Source organism: Podarcis muralis, chromosome 18, assembly GCF_964188315.1.
Source record: "Podarcis muralis chromosome 18, rPodMur119.hap1.1, whole genome shotgun sequence".
In the NCBI taxonomy this organism is placed as follows: Eukaryota; Metazoa; Chordata; class Lepidosauria; order Squamata; family Lacertidae; genus Podarcis; species Podarcis muralis.
The window spans coordinates 13,423,351-13,442,033 of record NC_135672.1 but is presented as its reverse complement, the minus strand read 5'-3'; the positions used below and the strand labels follow the sequence as shown (position 1 = coordinate 13,442,033).

Sequence of the window (18,683 nt, the reverse complement as noted above, 5' to 3'; positions counted from 1 at the left end):
GGATGGGGACCCCTCCAGAGTGATGCCGGTTCGAAATATAGGGGCTGGCATGAGTTCAGGGCCAGATTCAGGTTTGATGCGGCCCTCAGCTCCTGAAGGGAATGGGGCCCTTTCTATGTCCAGCTGTCCTTTCAGTCAACAGCAAATTGTTGCTGTTTTTTGCGTTGAATATATGCTATATATGGTCATTGATGGACCTAATAAGCATCTCAAGCCATTTGCACAGAACAAAATTATGTATTTTATCCAAGTAATCAAATACAGTTAAGAGGAAGCATAGGAATAGTGAAATAATAATAATAATAATAATTATTCTTTATACCCCGCCCATCTGGCTGAGTTTCCCCAGCCACTCTGGGCGGCTTCCAATCAAATGTTAAAAACAATAAAAATACAATGAAGAAGTATATTAATAGTGGAATAATGATTAAGCTCTAACTTAACAGTGTGGTTTTTTGTGTGTTGAATAGATGCTATAGGGTCACTGATCTCAAGCCATTTGCACATGGTTGCGCAACCAGTCCATGCAGAATGTAGCCACTTGCTAGAACATGAAATAATCAGAGGTGTAAATATATGATGCAAACTACTAGTAATTATAAATAGCAGAATGTCGGCACCCTATATATAGAAAGGAGCAAAGCAGGGATATTTTAGGGAGCAGGCGGGGCCCAGGACTCACATCCGAGGAGCCGACACAACACAAAACACGGTTCCTGGGTGTAGGTTTTATTTTATTTGGTTTTTATCTTATATTTTAAGGGACGCGGGTGGCGCTGTGGGTTAAACCCCAGAGCCTAGGGCTTGCTGATCAGAAGGTCGGCGGTTCGAATCCCCGCAATGACGGGGTGAGCTCCCGTTGCTCGGTCCCTGCTCCTGCCAACCTAGCAGTTCGAAAGCACATCAAAGTGCAAGTAGATAAATAGGTACTGCTCCGGTGGGAAGGTAAATGGCGTTTCCGTGCGCTGCTCTGGTTCGCCAGAAGCGGCTTAGTCCTGCTGGCCACATGACCCAGAAGCTGGACGCCGGCTCCCTTGGCCAGTAAAGCGAGATGAGCGCCGCAACCCCAGAGTCGGCCACGACTGGACCTAATGGTCAGGGGTCCCTTTACCTTATCTTATATTTTGGAAACGTACATCCAGGTTTTTCTTCCCCTTTAAATTTTTTTGGGGGGCCCTAAGCTACAGCTTGTTGAGCTTATACTTAAATCTGGCAGGTGTTTGCATGCGGAAGGTGCCGGATTCGAGAGCCCGCCTGCCCAGAGGGCCATTTCCGCCAGTCCGTTCCGAGACGGGACCCATTGCTGTCAGCACCTTGAGAGACAATGGAGTGTGCTTCCGGGGGTGAAGGGGAAAAGCAGAGGGACGTCTGCTTAGGGTGCAAGCCTGGACAGGAGGTCTGGGGGTCCTGGGCAGCACAGACCCCCCCCTCGGTCTTGCCGGCGGGGGCCAAAAGAAAGCAGAGATTGCTGCATTACGTGGGGTTGGACTAGATGACCCTCGGGTCCCTTATGGCTCTACAATTCTACGATCCTTTCCCAAAAAAGAGCTTCTGCCAGCCAGTGCAGGCGATATTAAGTTAGATGGATGTTTGGACTCAGTGGGAAAACAGCAGCTTCTTATCAATTTCCATTATTGACATTAGTCCTACGATCCGGGCCTGAAATCCCAGAGCGCTGCTGCCAGCCAGTGTACGCAGTATTGAGTTAGATGGATGTTTGGACTCATTGGGAAAAACAGCAGCTTCTTATCACTTTCTGTTATTGACATTTAGGGCGGTTTTTGAAGATTTTAACTGCACACAAAGTTTCCCCGGAAACCACAGGAGTCCCAAGTCAGGTTAAAGACCCCCGCCCTCTCCCCCCTCCTTGAAATTTTGGGCAAGAAACTCAGGACACAGAGTAAATTTCACAATTTTAATTTCAACACTTGTACAAAAAAGTCACAAAGCTTTGTTTTCAAACACAGGGGTTTCTTTTGGGGGGGGGGGTTGTTTCTGAAAAGGCCGCAGGTATTCTATAAAAATATGAACCTGGAAACCGGTTCTTTTGCTAAGTTCTGAATCCACAGCATATCAGGAAAATCATATTTACACATATTTACAACGTAAGGCCACTGTCCCAACGTGGGGGGGGAATCAAAATACGCCCCTCCCCTGGAGACCAGCAAGCTTTGGAAAGTGGAATGCAATGTCAGAGAGAAGAAGAAGAAAACGATTTTCTTCCATCCCCCCACAACGTCTTCGAAATGCCCAGAATTTGGGGTCTGATCTGCGCCCCGAAAGGCACAAAAACCCCACACGACCCCCCCAAAAAACTCATTTTCTCTGCCTTCAACAGCGCAAAGGTTCCTTTCCCTCTCCTGCCAAGCTGTTCCGACCTTCTTTTCCCCACCTTAAAAACCCACGGGGTGGATCTTCGCGCCCTGAAAGCCAGAGCGGCGAGTTTGAATCCCGTCTCCGCAAAGCTTAGTGGGAGATAAAATCAGGGGGGGTCATCCCTAAACTTCCGCTCAACCCCGCAACTTGTCCCGCTGCCTGGGGAATCTCCACGCCCAGTTTTCTCGCCCGTAGGTGTCGTCGAAAGAGAAACCGGGAACGCCAGAAAGTGAGTCACAAGGCAGGCATTTCCCCTTGGGGGGTTCGAACGTCCCCATTTCCTCCTCTGTAAACCCCGCAGGATCGGTGCCGTCGGTCTGGGACACCCCAAACCTCGCCTCTGCCCCCTCTGGGGGGTCAAGGAGCCGCCTCCCCGCCGGAGCCCCTCTCCTCGTTCGCACCCAGATCGCGGGGTTTCCTCCTTCCTTGCCAGATCCCGTTCCCGGGAAAGCAAAAGAGATCCATTCAAAGAGATCCAATGGCAGGCGCCTCTCAACAGGTCATGCAACGGGGGCGGATGGCAGCGTCCGATTGGGGATTGGGATCCACCTAGGAAGGAGAGGAGGAGAAAGAGGTGTTAGCGAAGATTCGTCGAATCCTGGATGGGACCCTGGCGGTCAGCTATGGAGGAAGGGCAGGCCAGCACTCGCTTTAAGGGGTGTCCCCATTGAAGGGACCCAGCCTGTGCAAAGAGCCCCAAAACTCAGGGCCGTGGGTTCGAATCAAGGTCCCTGCATGATATGCGGGTTGGGATGGATGACCGCCGGGGGTCCCACACCCAAACAGCCTTGCTCCTTCTCCCCACCAGCGAGACGGCCAAGCACGGCCAACCGCCTTTCAAACACCAGGGTTTCTAGTCCTCAGTGAGCTCACCTCGGAATAGAGCGGAGGCGGCCGGAAGCGGAATTCCTGGATGTAGGCGAAAAAGGGCCCTTCGAGGACGCCAGGGGGGGCGCAGTCCTGGCTGGGCGGCGAGAGGGTCTCCAGGGGTCCCTCGCTGGAGACGACGGACGAGTATTCGGGAGGAGCTGCAGAGAGAGCGCAAGGGGAAGAGTTATGGGGTTGCTTGGAGCAGGTTATTTTATTTTATTTTATTTTATTTTATTTTATTTTATTATTTTATTATTTAGGGACCCCAACTTTTTCACCTCCCCAAGGCGGCATTGGCGCTCCTGGTTGTTCCTCCTCCTCCCAACAACCCTGCCAGGTGGGATAAGCCTAAAGCCTAAAGCAAGCAGGATGCTGTCGGACTACAATTCCCATTGTCCATGGTCCCGCCGGCTATGGATAATGGGAGTTGTAGTCGCTTTTTTAAAAAGTTATTTATATAAAATCGTTTTTTTAAAAAAAGTTATTTATATAAAGCTATTTTATAAGAAAAGATAGATAGATAGATAGATAGGTTTCCAGCAACTTTACACAGGTTCTTTATATATGCAGCTATTTCGTAAAGTTGCTTTATAAAGTTCCCTTTATAAAAATCGTTTTTTCAAAAGTTCTTTATATAAAATCATTTTTTTTAAAAGTTCTTTATAAAAAATCATTTTTTTAAAAAGTTCTTTATATAAATTCGTTTTTTTAAAAAAGTTCTTTATATAAAGCTATTTTGTAAGAAAATTTATTCATATACACACACACACACACACACACACACACACACACACACACACACAGGTTTCCGGTCTTTTCTAAAAGACTCCAAATTTGTATCTTTTCTCGATTGGTGCCGATGGGTCTACTCTTGAGTAGGACTTAGCTGGCGAAAACCCTCTGCAACACATGCACAATATATAAAATCGCCTTGCGAGGTTTTTTTACGGGGTTCTTACCTTCGGGCTCTTCGGGAATTCCCATCCGGACCCAATCCAGACTGACGCTGTACTGGCTGCTGACGCTGGAGGTGCGGCTGCCAAAGGGGTGCAGGGGGATCGTGCCGATGACCAGAGGCAGCTCCAGGAACAGCTTCGACGTCCCTGGGATTTCGATGCAGACCTGCCGGGCGGGCGAAAAACAGGGAAATTTTAAATATAAAAATGAAATCATGGCCTCCCTCGTCTCACGCAGCGGATCCGCTGCGGAAAACGAGTTCCCCGCTCTGAGAATTGCAGAGAATTGATGCTGAAATCATAAAATCAGAGAGTTGGAAAGGGACCCAAAAACCCTGGGCATAGGGCAGTATCTAAATTCAGAAAATACTCTATTTTTCCGTGTCTGAGACTATATTTCCCCCCAATAATAATAGTACCGGAACGGGTTACTTCTGGGTTTCGGCGCTTGCGCATGTGCAGAAACGCTAAATGGCACTTTGCGCATGCGCAGGAGCACCAATTGCAACCCGCATGGATCACATTCACAAACCAAGGTTCCACTGTATTATTATTATTATTATTATTAGAATTTAAATACCGCCTTATACCCTCGGAATCCCGTCCGACTCTCTGAATACCCCAAGTCCGAACTCTCAAAAAGCCCCGAATCAAAACCCCAGCGAGCTTTGCTGCCGGCCCGTGCTGGCGACACTGGCTCTCTGCGTCCCCCCTGGAACCACAGAGGGTCCCCCAAAAGAGGTTTCGGGGGTTTTCCAGACCTCCCTCCCCACGCCAAGCTGGCTCCGACCACTAGGCCTTGCTGCCGGCCCGTGTCAGTGACACTGGGGTTTCCGGAGGTTCCCCTCCCTGGCCCGCTCCGCCCGCTAGGCCATACTGCCCCTTCGGCTCACCTTGAGGGCGTACTCGACGTGGATGATGTGGCACTGTAGGATGGAGGGTCCCACGGGGGGGATCTTGAGGGCCCGGCCGTGCCACACCTCCCTCTTGCCGGCCGCGATGGCGTCGCCCACCATGGAGGCCACCACCGACTTCTTCTGCTTCTTGGTGCCGCGCGCCACAAAGGTCTGCGTCTGGATGATGGCCGCCTTGGGCACCACCGTGCGGGTGCTGCAGTTGTCGATCTCGGCAAAGATGGGGATCACCTCGCCTGTCAAGGAAATGGGCGCAATGCTGCGTTGGTGGGAGCAGGAAAACACACCCCTTTTTGGGGGGGCCACCCTGTTCCTAAAGCCAGGAAAACTTAGCCGGGCTCCCTTGACAGTTTTCCTGCTGGCCAGCCAGCTTTTTATTACATTGTGAGTGCCGGTAACGCAAAGATTGTGGGTTCGAGACCCGCTGCATCACAGCGGGTTGGACTAGATGACCCACAGGGTCCCTTTGCAACTCTGCGATTTGACATTTTTATCACCGTTCCGCAATGTGTTTTTAAGGTTGCATACGGAGCCCTGGTATCTTCTGATAAAGGGCAGTAAATAATAATAATAATAATAATAATAATAATAATAATAATAAGACATCCGAAAAAATCAGGGAAGTTTTCAATGTTTGAACTTTTATTCTGTTTTTAATGCTCTGTTGAAAGCCGCCCTGAATGGCTGGGGAAACCCAACCAGATGGGCGGGGTATAAATAACATTATTATTATTATTATTATTATTATTATTATTATTATTATTATTATTGCAATTGGCAGGGCAAATGTTTTAGCTGGACTTTTGGGGAGCAAAGGGCTGGCAGCCAGCTCTCCACCCTCAGAGGTTTTTTAACAGGGGCTGAGCAGCTTCTGGCTGGGGATTTGCCTGCATTTTCAGGGGTCAGGCTGGATGACCACTGGGGGACCCCCGATGGTTTGAAGCCACTGTGTTTCCGCAGGGCCACCGGCAGATTCCCCGCATGCCAACCCTGGAGGCCACAGAGTCAAGTGCCTGGGGTCCTCTGGCCGATGGGCTGAGCTTTGCCATGAGCCCCACGCACCCCGATTTCCGCTGCCCCCCACGACTCACCTGGGGTGTAGCCTTTCCGGTCGATCTTGGCCGAGACGGAGACCAGCCCTCGGTTGCAATACCAGGCGCGTGCCAGCTTCTCCTTGGCACCGGCTTGGGGAGCCTGATGGGCACAAGCAGAGAAGGAAGAGAAATTATTATTATTATTATTATTAAATCGATTTTCCAGATTAAAATTCGCATCACAACATCATATATAAAAGCAAGATTGCCAAGAATCTCCTGGACTTTCCCTCCTCCTTTTACTGTTAATCCTTTCCTTCTGCATCCAAATTTTAATATCTCCATTATGTCCATAGTCATTGTTACACTACAAGTGTTATTCCAGAAGATATTATTATTATTATTATTATTATTATTATTAAAGGCAAAACGTCCTGGGTTCAAAAAGGGCTGGGAATAGCCCTTCTGAGCTGGAAACCAGGGAGACCCAACGTTGCCAGGCAGCCATAGAATTGCAAAACTGGCATTTCCCCCCCTTTTTTCAATGTTATTTTGATTATTTTAGACCTTCAAACATTTCTATCCTGCATTTTGTAATTTTCATTTTCACCTTTGAATATGTGGTCCATTGTTTTCTTTATTCCTTTTTTGTGAATTCCGAAAATGCAAGAAAGTGTGTGTGTATATATATAGAGATGTGTGTGTGTGTATATATAATGAATCTCAAAACTTGAAGGAACCCCAAGGTTCATCTAGCCTGACCCCATAATTTGCCCGGCGCGGGGCTCAAACCCACGACCCGGAGGGTCCTCACACCCTACCGGCTGAGCTATCCCAAAATCAGGGAACCGGTCGCAGAATTGGAGACTCGCAAGGGACCCCTGGGGGTCATCCAGCCTGACCCGAATATTGCAGGGGTAGCAATGAGCTAAAGGGGTTCGGTTTAAGGCCGGGTGCTTCCCCTGGTTCCTAATTCGACCCAAATCCCTCCCCAAACCGCTTTGCCTCTCCGACTCACCAGTAATGCCGGCGTGTTGATATCGATGGGCTCAATAATGGTGAAATCCTTCTTGGCTTTCTTGACTGAAGCCCAGGGACGGTGGAGCTTGGCCTTCACCCAATAGCGAACGCTCCCATGTTTTCCCTCGAAGGAAGTGGCCAAGGATCTGTCAAGGGAAGGGAAGTATGAAAAATGAGGCCTAATAATAATAATAATAATAATATTTTATTATTTATACCCCGCCCATCTGGCTGGGTCTCCCCAGCCACTCTGGGCGGCTTCCAACAAAATGTGAAAATACAGTAATTCACCCACTATTAAAAGCTTCCCTAAACATTTCCCTCCTGCGAGTCTGGAGCCCAACCCAAAATATCTTGCATTTCATTCTGTTTCACTTTTAATTTGTGCCTTTTTATGTGATGACACACAAGGCGGTTTGAGGCAACCATATGTACCAGAAAAGACAGACGCCGTAATAAGACGTCGCTTTAAGATAGAACGGTTCCCACCGAATAAAGGGATATTCCGCAATCGATTAGAATAGCAGCCAGTAAAATTGACTCTCCAAACATCAGCAGATGTTTAATAAAAGGCTAACTTTAAGATGGAACGGTTCCTATCAAATAAAGGAATATTCCATTATCTATTGGGAGACAATAGCACCCAGTAAAACTGACTCTCAAAACATCGGCAGATGTTTGGCCTCAATAAAACGTGAACTTTAAAATGAAACGACTCGTCTCAAATAATAAAGGAACATTCCATAATCTGTAATAGGACCCAATAAAATTAGCTCTCAAAACAATATAATAGCTGGACAGAAATTCGCTCCTGACAATAAATAAATTACTAAACTACAACCCACAAAAGTCACAAGGCATAAAATAACACACAAAACCACGTAAAAGGATCACAAAACCACGTAAAATAAATGCAATGGGGACATGCAATGGCGTATAGGTTTTTGCCACCAGGTGCAATCGCCCACAAATCAAATAAGAATAATAATAGTATTTTGAAGAAGTGTTTGACTTACTCTGGCAGCTGGAAAGTAAAAGGGAATTCGTGTCGTCCGGCCTGAAGGACGGTGACGTCTCCGTTGTCTGTTGGGAAAACAAGAAATAAAGGAAGTTGAAATGAATAACAGAGCTTTTTAAAAAAGAAGATGTTTTTCTGGAGCTGTTTTCCTGCAGCGGTCAAACGGGGGAAATTCAACACAACATCCACACTCAGCCAAAAAGCATGTGACTTTTTTTGGCTCCCCATAAACAACCGGGGAAAGTTCAGGCACACACAGCGAAAAGACACAAAAGGAAGGGATTGCACAACAATATTTCTCTCTCCCCCAAAATATACTCAGTTCCTACAGCCCAGGTGCCCTGCAAAGGGGAGTTTTTAACAGAAGGTGCCCCCCTCCAGAATTGCAAATATGCCCCAAGATATCCCAGGGGGTCTTGCAAGAGCTTGGCATTATGTAAGCGCCCGGCTCCCAGGAATAGAATCAGCTGGGGCAAAATCTTAGGAAGTTGAGCCGAGGTCAGCAAGGCCGGGGGGGGGGGGGGTCCCAAAAGCCGGCAGCCGCTAATTTAGCCCCTTGGAAAGTTACAAACAAACATCCCACCCCGATGCCAGAAACCTGAAAATCCTGTTTTCCAATGGCAGCTGGCCTTTCTTAAGGGAAAACTGGGCCAGAGCATGCGAAAGAATCATAGAATTGTTGGGAGGGGACCCTCAAAGGTCATCCATCCCAACCCCCCGCCATGCAACGGGGAAGGATGGCGAAACAGTTCGTCTTCTGCTGGTAGGGCAACTGCCCTGCATGCAGAACGACCCAGATTCAATTTCCAGGTGTGTGTGTGGGGGAACTCTTTGCCTGGAAATCTCAGAGAGCTGCAACTGCCAGCCTGTGTGGGCAATAAAGGTGGGCTTCATATAAGCTTGAACCCACCACCCAGAGAGTCTCCTGCTCTCAGGAAGCAGGAGATATGTTGAGGTGCCTGGACCACGAGAGCCTGACTTGTGAGGCTCTGGGGTTCTCCAAGCAGCGGCAGCCCTGTCGGAGGGCTGCTGACAGCCAGTGCTGGCACTACAGAGCCGGGTCCAAAAGCAGCTTCCCTGTCGAAAGCTCCTCTTTAGGAAGTAGCAGAGCCGCTGCCCTGCTGAGTCGGCCCTGCTGAGGTAGAGAGGCTTCGCAAGCAACGTGGAGAGAGGCAGACCGGGCGCTTGAGCGGCGCTCCCGTGGAGGGGAGAGGAGAGCGCTGCCAGCCCGTGCCGGCCCTACAGAGCTGGCTGGACAAGCAGTTTCCCTTTGGAAAAAAGGAGGAGAGTCGCTGCCCGCCCGTGTCGGCCCTGCTGAGGTAGAGAGGCTTCGCAAGCAACATGGAGAGAGACAGACTGGGCGCTTGAGCGGCGCTCCCGAGGAGGGCAGGGTGGCAGGGGAGAGGAGAGCGCTGCCGGCCCGTGTCGGCCCTACAGAGCTGGCTGGACAAGCAGCTTCCCTTTGGAAAAAAGGACTTTTTAACGTTGCATGAAAAACTCCGCCGAGGCGGAGAGGCTTTGCGAGAGAGAGACGGATCGCGCCGGGCAAGCAGGCAGGCGCGCCGGGCTCCCGCGGAGCGCAGGGAGGAGATTGCGCGCTCTGCCCGCGCTCAGAGGACGCCTTACCTGGCGGGGCCAGGAGGGTCTGCCGGTGGCTGAGGAATTCCACTTGGTCGCTGTAGCTCTGCGTGTAAGCGGTGCTGGATCCGGCGCTGCGAGACTCGGTCCAGTGGACTTTGGCCGCGCCTTGCGCATGCAGGTGGAGCGCGCCCAGGCGCGCCGTGCCGGACAGCTCCAGCACCACGCGGCCGGCCACGCTCTCCCCGGAGCTGAAGACCGGCGGCGAGGCCACCTCGGGGCAATCCAGCTCCACCGAAAGGCGTTTCACACGGTCGAAAAGCATCTTTGCGTGTCAGTGAGCTTCTCCAACTCTTCTGTGCGCACTGCGCCGCGCGTAAAGCTTTTTCAAGGCTCTCCAAACCGCGCCCCCTGGATCCCAGCGCCCTATGGGCGCAGGGGGGGCGGGGCGCGGCAAAAAGCCCTCCCCCAGAACCCCCCCATCCACCCCCCTTTCCCCACCCCCAATGCCCCCAGGTCTGGCCGGCAGCTGCAGGCTTTGGCGAAAACAAGGCAGCGAGCATGCGCGCCCGGGCTGGTCACTTTTGGAGAGATAAACTTTCCTCCAGTTGGGCAGGGAAGGGAAGGCAAACACAAAGCCGAAAAGCCTGAGCCAACAGACAGATATCCATCTCTCCCTCTCTCGCTTATTTATTTTCCAATTTGTTGGTTCTATTTGTATCCCAACCTAGAAACGTTTCCATTGAATTTGCGGGGGGTTTGTAGCGCCGCGTAAAGTTACCAAAAGCAAGCGCCAATTGCCGAAGCCGGTTGCGAAGCTATAATTCACCCTCCGACGCACGCCTGTCAATGTATTTATTCTTTCATTCCTTCCATTTATAAACCGCCCTTTGTCAAGATTAAATCGGGATTAAACAACGTAACAGCAGTCAGTAAGGAAACATATACAGGAAGAACTATTTCCGTGCCGGTTAAAACCTTCGAGAGAATCATTTACTGTTGGCCCCTTATTTTGGGTTTAATGAACTGAAATAATAGAATTTCAGATTTGGACAGTGACCCCCTGAGGTCATCCAGTCCAACCCGCTGCAATGCAGGAAGATTTGGCGCGATGTGAAACTTGAACCCAGGACCCTGAGATTAAGTTACTCAGTCGGGCCAGTTTTGCCTACACTGGCTGGCAGAAGTTCTCCAGGGTTTCAGATTTGGTGTGTCCCCCCCCCCCCAAGCCCTACCCGGAGGCGCCAAGGGGGAGGTTTCGCACACCAAGCTCTGCTCCTTCAAAAGGCACGAAGAATCTAGTCCTCATGGTTTACGGCCAACAGAAACGGCACAAGGATTGAATCCACAAACAAGCGTTTGCGACGGGTAGTTTCCATTGTGAAGAAACGCAAGCGAAAGGCAGAGCGTTGTTAACTGTCGCAACTCCCCGCTGCTTGTTCCCGCATCACGGGGGTTGGGCTGGATGACCCCCGGGGCCCCTTCCAACTCTGCAATTCGACCATTCAATTGCAGCTGTGACGTAACTGACAATTAAATCTGATTTTTCCCCCAGAGGGCTGTCTCAAGAATTTCCTCTTCTTGCGTAATTCCCGGCTGGATCCCTCGCTTGGAACATAGGACAACTGGCCCATCCGACTGGTGTTGCATGCACAGACCGGCAGCAGCGGCGTCCTGATTTAAGCATCTCTCCCAGCTCTGCCTGGACCCTTCTGCATTCAAAGCAGGTGTTCTAACTCTTTCCTGGAAAACTAAGCTTGCCTCTTACTGAGTCGGACAAGGGGGACCTCAGAGGTGCCTACACTGACTGGCAGCAGCAGGCAAGGGGATATTCCCAGACGCCTTTGTAGGATTGAGCTGGGCCACCAACATGTGCCAAGCGGCCTGCACATTTGAATTCGCCCCCCAACCCGCTTTCTGCCCCCCAACCTCCTGACCTGGGCCTGCCCTAGATTCTTCCCCCCCCCCCAGCCATTTGATCCCGGGCCAACGGGCTTGGGAAAGAGACGAAAGGCGTGCCTGTGTTTCTCTGTCGGCGGGCAGGGCAGCTAATCTGGGGCATGCGGGGCGTGCCTCTGGGCCCACGCCAAACTCCGTGGGAGACAGGGGAACTCCTGGCCTCATGGGGCTGAATCGCGCCGGCAGGAAAACCCACGAGAAAGGAGATCCTGATGGCAAGAGCTGTTTGGTGGCGGAATGGGCTTCACCGCATGGAGGTTTTTCGGTGGATTCCTGCATTGCACGGGGTTGGGCTAGATGACCTTTGGAGGACCCCATCAAACTCGACAGCTCTGCCATCCTAGTCTAATTCCTCTCTCTCCAGCTTCTTGCAGAGCCCAACCGGCCCAGGGCGAAAATGTAAAATCTGCAAGCAGACAGCAAGGGGGTAGGGGTCCCCGAAATCCCCTTTTTGGATCACCCCAGTGTCCTGCTCCCAGCCTGAGAAGATCCCAAGCAAGGTCTCTCACGCCCTGCGGCGTTTATGCACCTCCGACCCCCACAGGCAGCATTGCACAGTGGTTACAGCACTGGCCCGTTAGGACCTGGGAGTGAGACCGGGGTTCGAATCGCCACTGAAGCTTCGCTGGGCGGTCTTGAGGCTTTTTCCACGCGGAAAACTCAGCTAAAGCATCCAGGGCAGAATAAATAAATCAGGTAGACTGCGGCGATCTGTGGAGGCTCCATGCACTGCCAGGGGAAAAAGTATTTCATGGGGAAAACAGGACCAAGAGGGGTAGAAAACAACAACAGCAACACAGAAAACGTTTTGTTTGGAGCAGAAGGGGCAGTCCTTGGCACCAGAGGAAAGGGAGCTGGAGCCATCTGTCCCCTGGCACCGTCTTCCACCGACTTTGCTGACCCCTCCTGGCGTCTGCTGAGAACTAAGTTCGAATCCCGGCATGTTGTCTTTGAAAGGACAATGGTGACGCTTAGTGGCTCAAAAAGGAACAGTGTTGGTCAACAGAGTTACAAAAAAACCAGCCAGAAGTTGTTTTTGCTAAATTGGGCTTAGCAAATACAGTGGTCCCTTGGTTCTCAGACTTGATCCGTTCCGGAAATCCCATTCCAAAACCAAAGCATTCCCAAACCAAGGCGCACTTTCCCATAGGAAGTCATGCAAAACGGATTAATCCGTTCCAGACTTTTAAAAACAGCAATTGAACATGAATTTTACTCTCGAGACCGTTGATCCGTAAAAGGAAAGCAATAAAATAAATAAGACCCTAAGCAACTTAAGGTAATGGGGCCCTTTCTATGTCCAGCTGTCCTTTGTCCACAACAAATTGTCACTGTTTTTTGTGTGGAATAAATGCTATATGGTAATTTATGGACCTCATAGGCATCTCAAGCCATTTGCACATCACAAAATATGTATTTTATCAAAGTGATTGTTGAACTGATATACAGTTAAGAAGAAGTATATTAATAGTGAAATAATGATGAAGTTCTAACTTAAAATGATTTTTGATTCCTAACAAACTGAATAATGCAAACACATTGGCGTTTGGCAAGAACAAAAGTTCCTTTGGAAACACAATTGACAAAGACTCCTCATCTAGTCTCTAGATACTTGCTATAACGTGAAATAATAATAGCTGTAAATATATGATGCAAACTACTAAGAATGATAAATAGCAGAATCTAAGCACCCTGTATATAAAGGTAAAGGGACCCCTGACCATTAGGTCCAGTCGTAGCCGACTCTGGGGTTGCGGCGCTCATCTCGCTTTACTGGCCGAGGGAGCCGGCGTACAGCTTCTGGGTCAAGTGGCCAGCAGGACTGAGCCGCTTCTGGCGAACCAGAGCAGCGCACGGAAACGCCATTTACCTTCCCACCAGAGCGGTACCTATTTATCTACTTGCACTTTGAGGTGCTTTCAAACTGCTAGGTTGGCAGGAGCAGGGACCGAGCATCGGGAGCTCACCCCGTCATTGTGGGGATTCGAACTGCCAACCTTCTGATCGGCAAGCCCTAGGCTCTGTGGTTTAGAGCGCCCCCCGCGCCCCCCACCATATATGTGTGTGTGTGTGTGTGTATATATATACACACACACACACACACATACATATACACACACCCTATATATAGAAAGGAACAAAGCAGGGATATTTTAGGGAGCAGGCTAGCAGGCGGGGCCCATGACTTACATCCGAGGAGCCGACACAACACAAAACACAGTTGCTGCATGTGGGTTTTATTCCATTTGTTTTTCATCTTATATTTTGGAACTGTACATCCAGTTTTTTCCCCCTTTAAATTTTTTTGGGGGCCCTCAAGAGAGTGGGGCCCTAAGCTATAGCTTGTTTAGCTTATACGTAAATCCAGCACTGGCCTAGATAGATAGATAGATAGATAGATAGATAGATAGATAGATGATAGATAATAGATACTGTAGATAGACAGACAGACAGACAGACAGACAGATAATAGCTACTGTAGATACAGATAGATAGATAGACAGATATATAGATAGATAATAGATACTGTAGATAGATGATAGATATCTATATAGATAGATAATAGATACTGTAGATAGATAATAGATACTATAGATAGATGATAGATAGATAATAGATACTATAGATAGATAGATAATAGATACTGTAGATAGATAGATAATAGATACTATAGATGGATAGATAATAGCTACTGTAGATATAGATAGACAGATATATACGTAGATAATAGATACTGTAGGTAGATAGATAGATAGATAGATAGATAGATAGGTAGATAGATGATAGATAGATGATAGATAATAGATAATAGATACTGTATAAAGATAGATAATAGATACTGTAGATAGATGATAGATAGATAGATAGATAGATAATATTTTGGAAATGTACATCCAGGTTTTTTTCCTTCAATTTTTTGGGGGGCCCCCAAGAGAGTGGGGCCCTAAGCTAGAGCTAGTTTAGCTTATACGTAAATCTGGCACTGCTCGAACCCGTGGCTTCAAGCCTCAAGAAAGGAGATTTCGAGGCCCCTCTCAATTCTATGATTCTATGTCTCTCCCTGAGCTTGGGCAGCTGCTGCCGGTCAGGGTGGGCCATATGGGCCCGCCTAAATGGGCAAATATGCCGAGCGATTTCGCACCAGGAAGCGTCGCCAAGCAGTTATCAGCGGAGTCGTGCAGGATCCAAGCAGCGGCCAGGAGCTTCGCTGTTTACCCAGCCGGCTCTGCGTTCGAGTGTCGCTGAGTAAACAGCGTCTCTGAGATCCCCAGAAGGGTTTCGCTGCCTGGAACTGGGCCTGGCAGATGCGAAAAGGCCAAATTCCACCCTCGCGAGATCCTGAGCAAGGGAACTGGAAATAAAACTGCCAATATATATTGCATATTTCACTTCCAATGTTTTCTTTTGAAATCTTTACGATGTTTGTTCCCTTCGCCGCATCTTACACACATCCTGCAGCCGACGTCCTTTGCAATGTTATATTTGGAATGTTTTAGTTTCCTGTTAACTTCGTTGCTTTGAATGTGCATTTTATACTTGACTTTCTTCGGGAATGTTTGGGTCCAGATTGTTTTATTTGGTGTTTTAGTGTGTTGTGAACCGCTGTGAATTGTTATAACAAGGCGATGATTGGATTGTAATTGAAAACGAAGAATAATAATAATAATACACCCAAAAACAGCAAGGAGACGGAGATCTGCGGGGTTGCGAGTGCGGGAACCCCTCTCAAATTATTTAGGTGCCCGAGCCCTCGCCAAATTCCCCACGAAGAGGCTGGGCACCCGCAAATTTCTGCGCCAGGGCCCTGCACCCTGCGTGGCATCCACAAATTTCTGTGACAGGGCCATGCATTTTGTGTGGCACCCACAAATTTCTGTGCCAGGGCCGTGCACCTCACGTGGCACCCACAGATTTCTGCGCCAGGGCCACGCACCTCGCATGGCACCCACAAATTTATGCGCCAGGGCCATGCACCTCGCATGGCACCCACAAATTTATGCGCCAGGGCCACGCACCTCGCATGGCACCCACAGATTTCTGCGCCAGGGCCACGCACCCTGCGTGGCACCCACAAATTTCTGCGCCAGGGCCACGCACCTTGTGTGGCACCCACAAATTTCTGCGCCAGGGCCGTGCACCCTGCGTGGCACCTACGACGGCGGTGCCAAGCCTGCTCTCCTGCCCTCTTACCTGGGATCAGGTGCGTCTTCCTTCTCAGGTAAGTCTGGAAGGCTGTGTAGTCGCTGTAGATGGTGTTCATGCCCACGCTCTTGCCCTCCAGCCAGTGGGCAGTGGCCAAACCACGGGCGCAGACGGCCAGCGCTCTCACCTTTTCGTTGTTTCGTTGTGGTCGACATTTTATGAATTTCCCGAAAATAACAGAAATGAAAAGAAAAAACAACACAAAATCATCTCAGAACCAAAAAACGCACATCATAAAGCAATTTTTAAACTATGTTTTTTTTTGCACCGCTCCCTTCTCCCTTTCCACTGTTTTATGCCTGTTCCTGCAGGTCTATAAAACCTTGTCCAGTTTCAAAACCTCCTTCACCTTCTTACAAGCGACTTTTGAAAGTTACACTGATGTAGAAATTTATGCACAAAGCTTAAGAAATACGCATTAAACATTTGCCCTTTTAAAACAACACAACAACACAACACAAAGTCCTCTTTCTTCCCTTGGGTTCAAATAATCTCATTTTTCCTGCATCGTTCCATAATTTATTTTGCCAGCCTTTTAAAATCTTTTTTTGCTCTATAAACCCATCAACTCCTGTACATCCCAATAGCAGAACTTCAGGGTTTTTAAAATAAAAATAATTTCCAGCATTCTCTCACCTTGACCCTCTTGGCGACGTCCAGCACTACCTGCCCGGAGAGGACCTCTCCGCCCCGGTAGACGGTGCCACCACCGAGGTGGCCATCCAGCTGTACCGCGAAGCCCCTCACCCGGGTGAAGGGGTGCATGGCAAAAAAGGGGGTGCCCCTCTTGCCAGGGACCCCAGGGGCAACGGTCCCTTGCTGGAAGCTGGCAGAAACCCTCAGAAAGGGGCAAATTTGGGGGCAGCTGCTGCTGCTGCTTTGGGGCAAATTGGGCTCCAACTCCTGCGCCTTCGGACAGCGCCAGGGCTGAACTGACAGCGACAGGCAAGGAGAGGGAAAGACCTTTGCCAAGACCCCTCCCTCCGCCCCCCTTCCCTTTCCAAAGCCCTCCTCCTCCTCCTCCTCCAAGGGAGCGTCTTCAAACTACAGGAGACAGAGAGGCTGCTCCGGGGTGCCAGCTGCCGCAAAGCGCAAGGCAGGAGGGGGCCCTGAGTTCGAATCCTGGTCCCTTTGGGGTGGGGTTTCCCTTGGCGCAGCCGTGGGCTTTTTGTGGGTCTCCAAAAGGGGGCGGGCGCTCAGAGCCAAAGCATTGAAAGGAACTCAGTTGACGGCAAATATAACAAGAAAATGCGCTTTTTAAAATTAAAAAAAAAAAGCTCGCTTCTTCCACTCGAATCCGGGGCTGAATTTCCTCTTACATCCCTCCCGCAAAACGCTCTTGTGGGTGGGTGGGGGGCATCCTCAGTCGGCAGAGCACCAGACTCTGAATCTCGGGGTTGTGGGTTCGAGTCCCGCGCTGGGCAGGAAAAAATAATCCTGCGTGGCAAGGGGTTGGATGACCACGCGGGGTCTCCTTCAACTTTACGCACTCTTCCCTGGGCCCCTCGCTCTGGCACCAGCTCAGCTGCTGCGACGTTGGCAGCGGCAGAGGAGAGGCGGTTTAGAGGAAGAGACTTCGGAAACTTTCTCCAAAAAATTGGCAGCGCCCTTATCTCCCAGCTGCAGGAGCGGCTGGCGGGGCGAAAATAAGCCCTGGGACGTGCGGAAGGAGGCGGAAGGGGGGGGGGGGCGCACAGGCAGAGGGAACATCGGTTTTTCACATTCCTTCCCTGCCATGCCCGCCCTTGCCACGGAGGCGCGTTTTTGCGCAAGAGGAGAATTTGTGGCTCCGGGGTTTGGGTGCGAAGGAGGGGGGGAAGCGAAGGCGAGAAACGACAAGGGGTCGCCCCCCTCCCTGCTGGCGGGGAACAGAAGCCAGGGGTCGGGTTTCAGCCCTGGGGATGCGGCGGAGAGCTTCGGGGGCTCGGGAATAGAAGGAGTTTCCTAGAAGTACGTGGGAACAGGACCTCAGGGTCTTGGTCTTAGGCACTCAGGGTCTCACACACTTCCCTGGGTCTCATTGATGCCAAACACCTAAACAGATTAAAAGGACTTCTTGGTGGACCACCGTGTGACGCTGCAGCGAAATAGGCTAACGTTATTCTGGGACGCGGGTGGCGCTGTGGGTTAAAGCACAGAGCCTAGGACTTGCCGATCAGAAGGTCAGCGGTTCGAATCCCCGCAGTGACGGGGTGAGCTCCCGTTGCTCGGTCCCTGCTCCTGCCAACCCAGCAGTTCGAAAGCACGTCAAAGTGCAAGTAGATAAATAGGTACCGCTCCGGCGGGAAGGTGAACGGCGTTTCCATGCGCTGCTCTGGTTCGCCAGAAGCGGCTTAGTCCTGCTGGCCACATGACCAGCTGTATGCCAGCTCCCTCAGCCAATAAAGCGGGATGAGCGTTGCAACCCCAGAGTCGGTCACGACTGGACCTAATGGTCAGGGGTCCCTTCACCTATTCTCTGAAATGACCTTAACAGATTGGAGAACTGGGCGCAAGCTAACCAAGCGAGTTTCCGCAGGGACAAAGCTCAGGTTCCGCGCTTAGGCAGGAAGAAGCAGGTGTGCAAATGTTGCATGGGGACACCTGGCTCACTAGCAGGACACATGGAAAGGATTGAGGGGTCTGGGTGGACCACAAGCTGAACGTGAACCCACCATGTGATGCAGCGGCAAAAAAAGTCGAGTGCTATTCTAGGCTGCATCCGCAGAAGTCTAGTGTCCAGATCAGGGGAAGTCATTTGTTGTTGTTGTTTAGT

At 50.2% G+C, this 18,683-nt stretch overlaps 1 protein-coding gene across 2 annotated transcripts; it reads right to left on the bottom strand.

Annotated features, from left to right (window-relative positions):
- Window positions 1-1,901: 1,901 nt before the first annotated feature.
- On the bottom strand, window positions 1,902-16,793 carry ARRDC2 (arrestin domain containing 2). Of its 2 annotated transcripts, XM_028713777.2 has the most exons (9): window positions 16,565-16,793; window positions 15,917-16,055; window positions 8,187-8,253; window positions 7,169-7,316; window positions 6,208-6,310; window positions 5,096-5,352; window positions 4,206-4,368; window positions 3,250-3,404; window positions 1,902-2,925 (listed from the first exon to the last, which is right to left on the bottom strand). In XM_028713777.2, the coding sequence occupies exons 1-9, from the start codon at window positions 16,691-16,693 to the stop codon at window positions 2,869-2,871; spliced, it is 1,218 nt and encodes a 405-aa protein (XP_028569610.2). In that variant the 5' UTR covers window positions 16,694-16,793; the 3' UTR covers window positions 1,902-2,868. The 2 variants fall into 2 exon arrangements, with proteins under 2 accessions (XP_028569610.2, XP_028569609.2); XM_028713776.2 differs by lacking the exons at window positions 15,917-16,055; window positions 16,565-16,793 and adding an exon at window positions 9,815-10,141.
- Between the last annotated feature and the right edge of the window lie 1,890 nt (window positions 16,794-18,683).

Coding starts and splice junctions, on each gene's coding strand:
- ARRDC2 (XM_028713776.2), bottom strand. CDS start 10,091: ATGCTTTTCGACCGTGTGAAACGCCTTTCGGTGGAGCTGGATTGCCCC. Junction 5,353..6,207: donor CCGGAAAGGCTACACCCCAG/GTGAGTCGTGGG, acceptor TTTCCTTGACAG/GCGAGGTGATCCCCATCTTT. Junction 2,926..3,249: donor CGCCTCCGCTCTATTCCGAG/GTGAGCTCACTG, acceptor TCTCCTTCCTAG/GTGGATCCCAATCCCCAATC.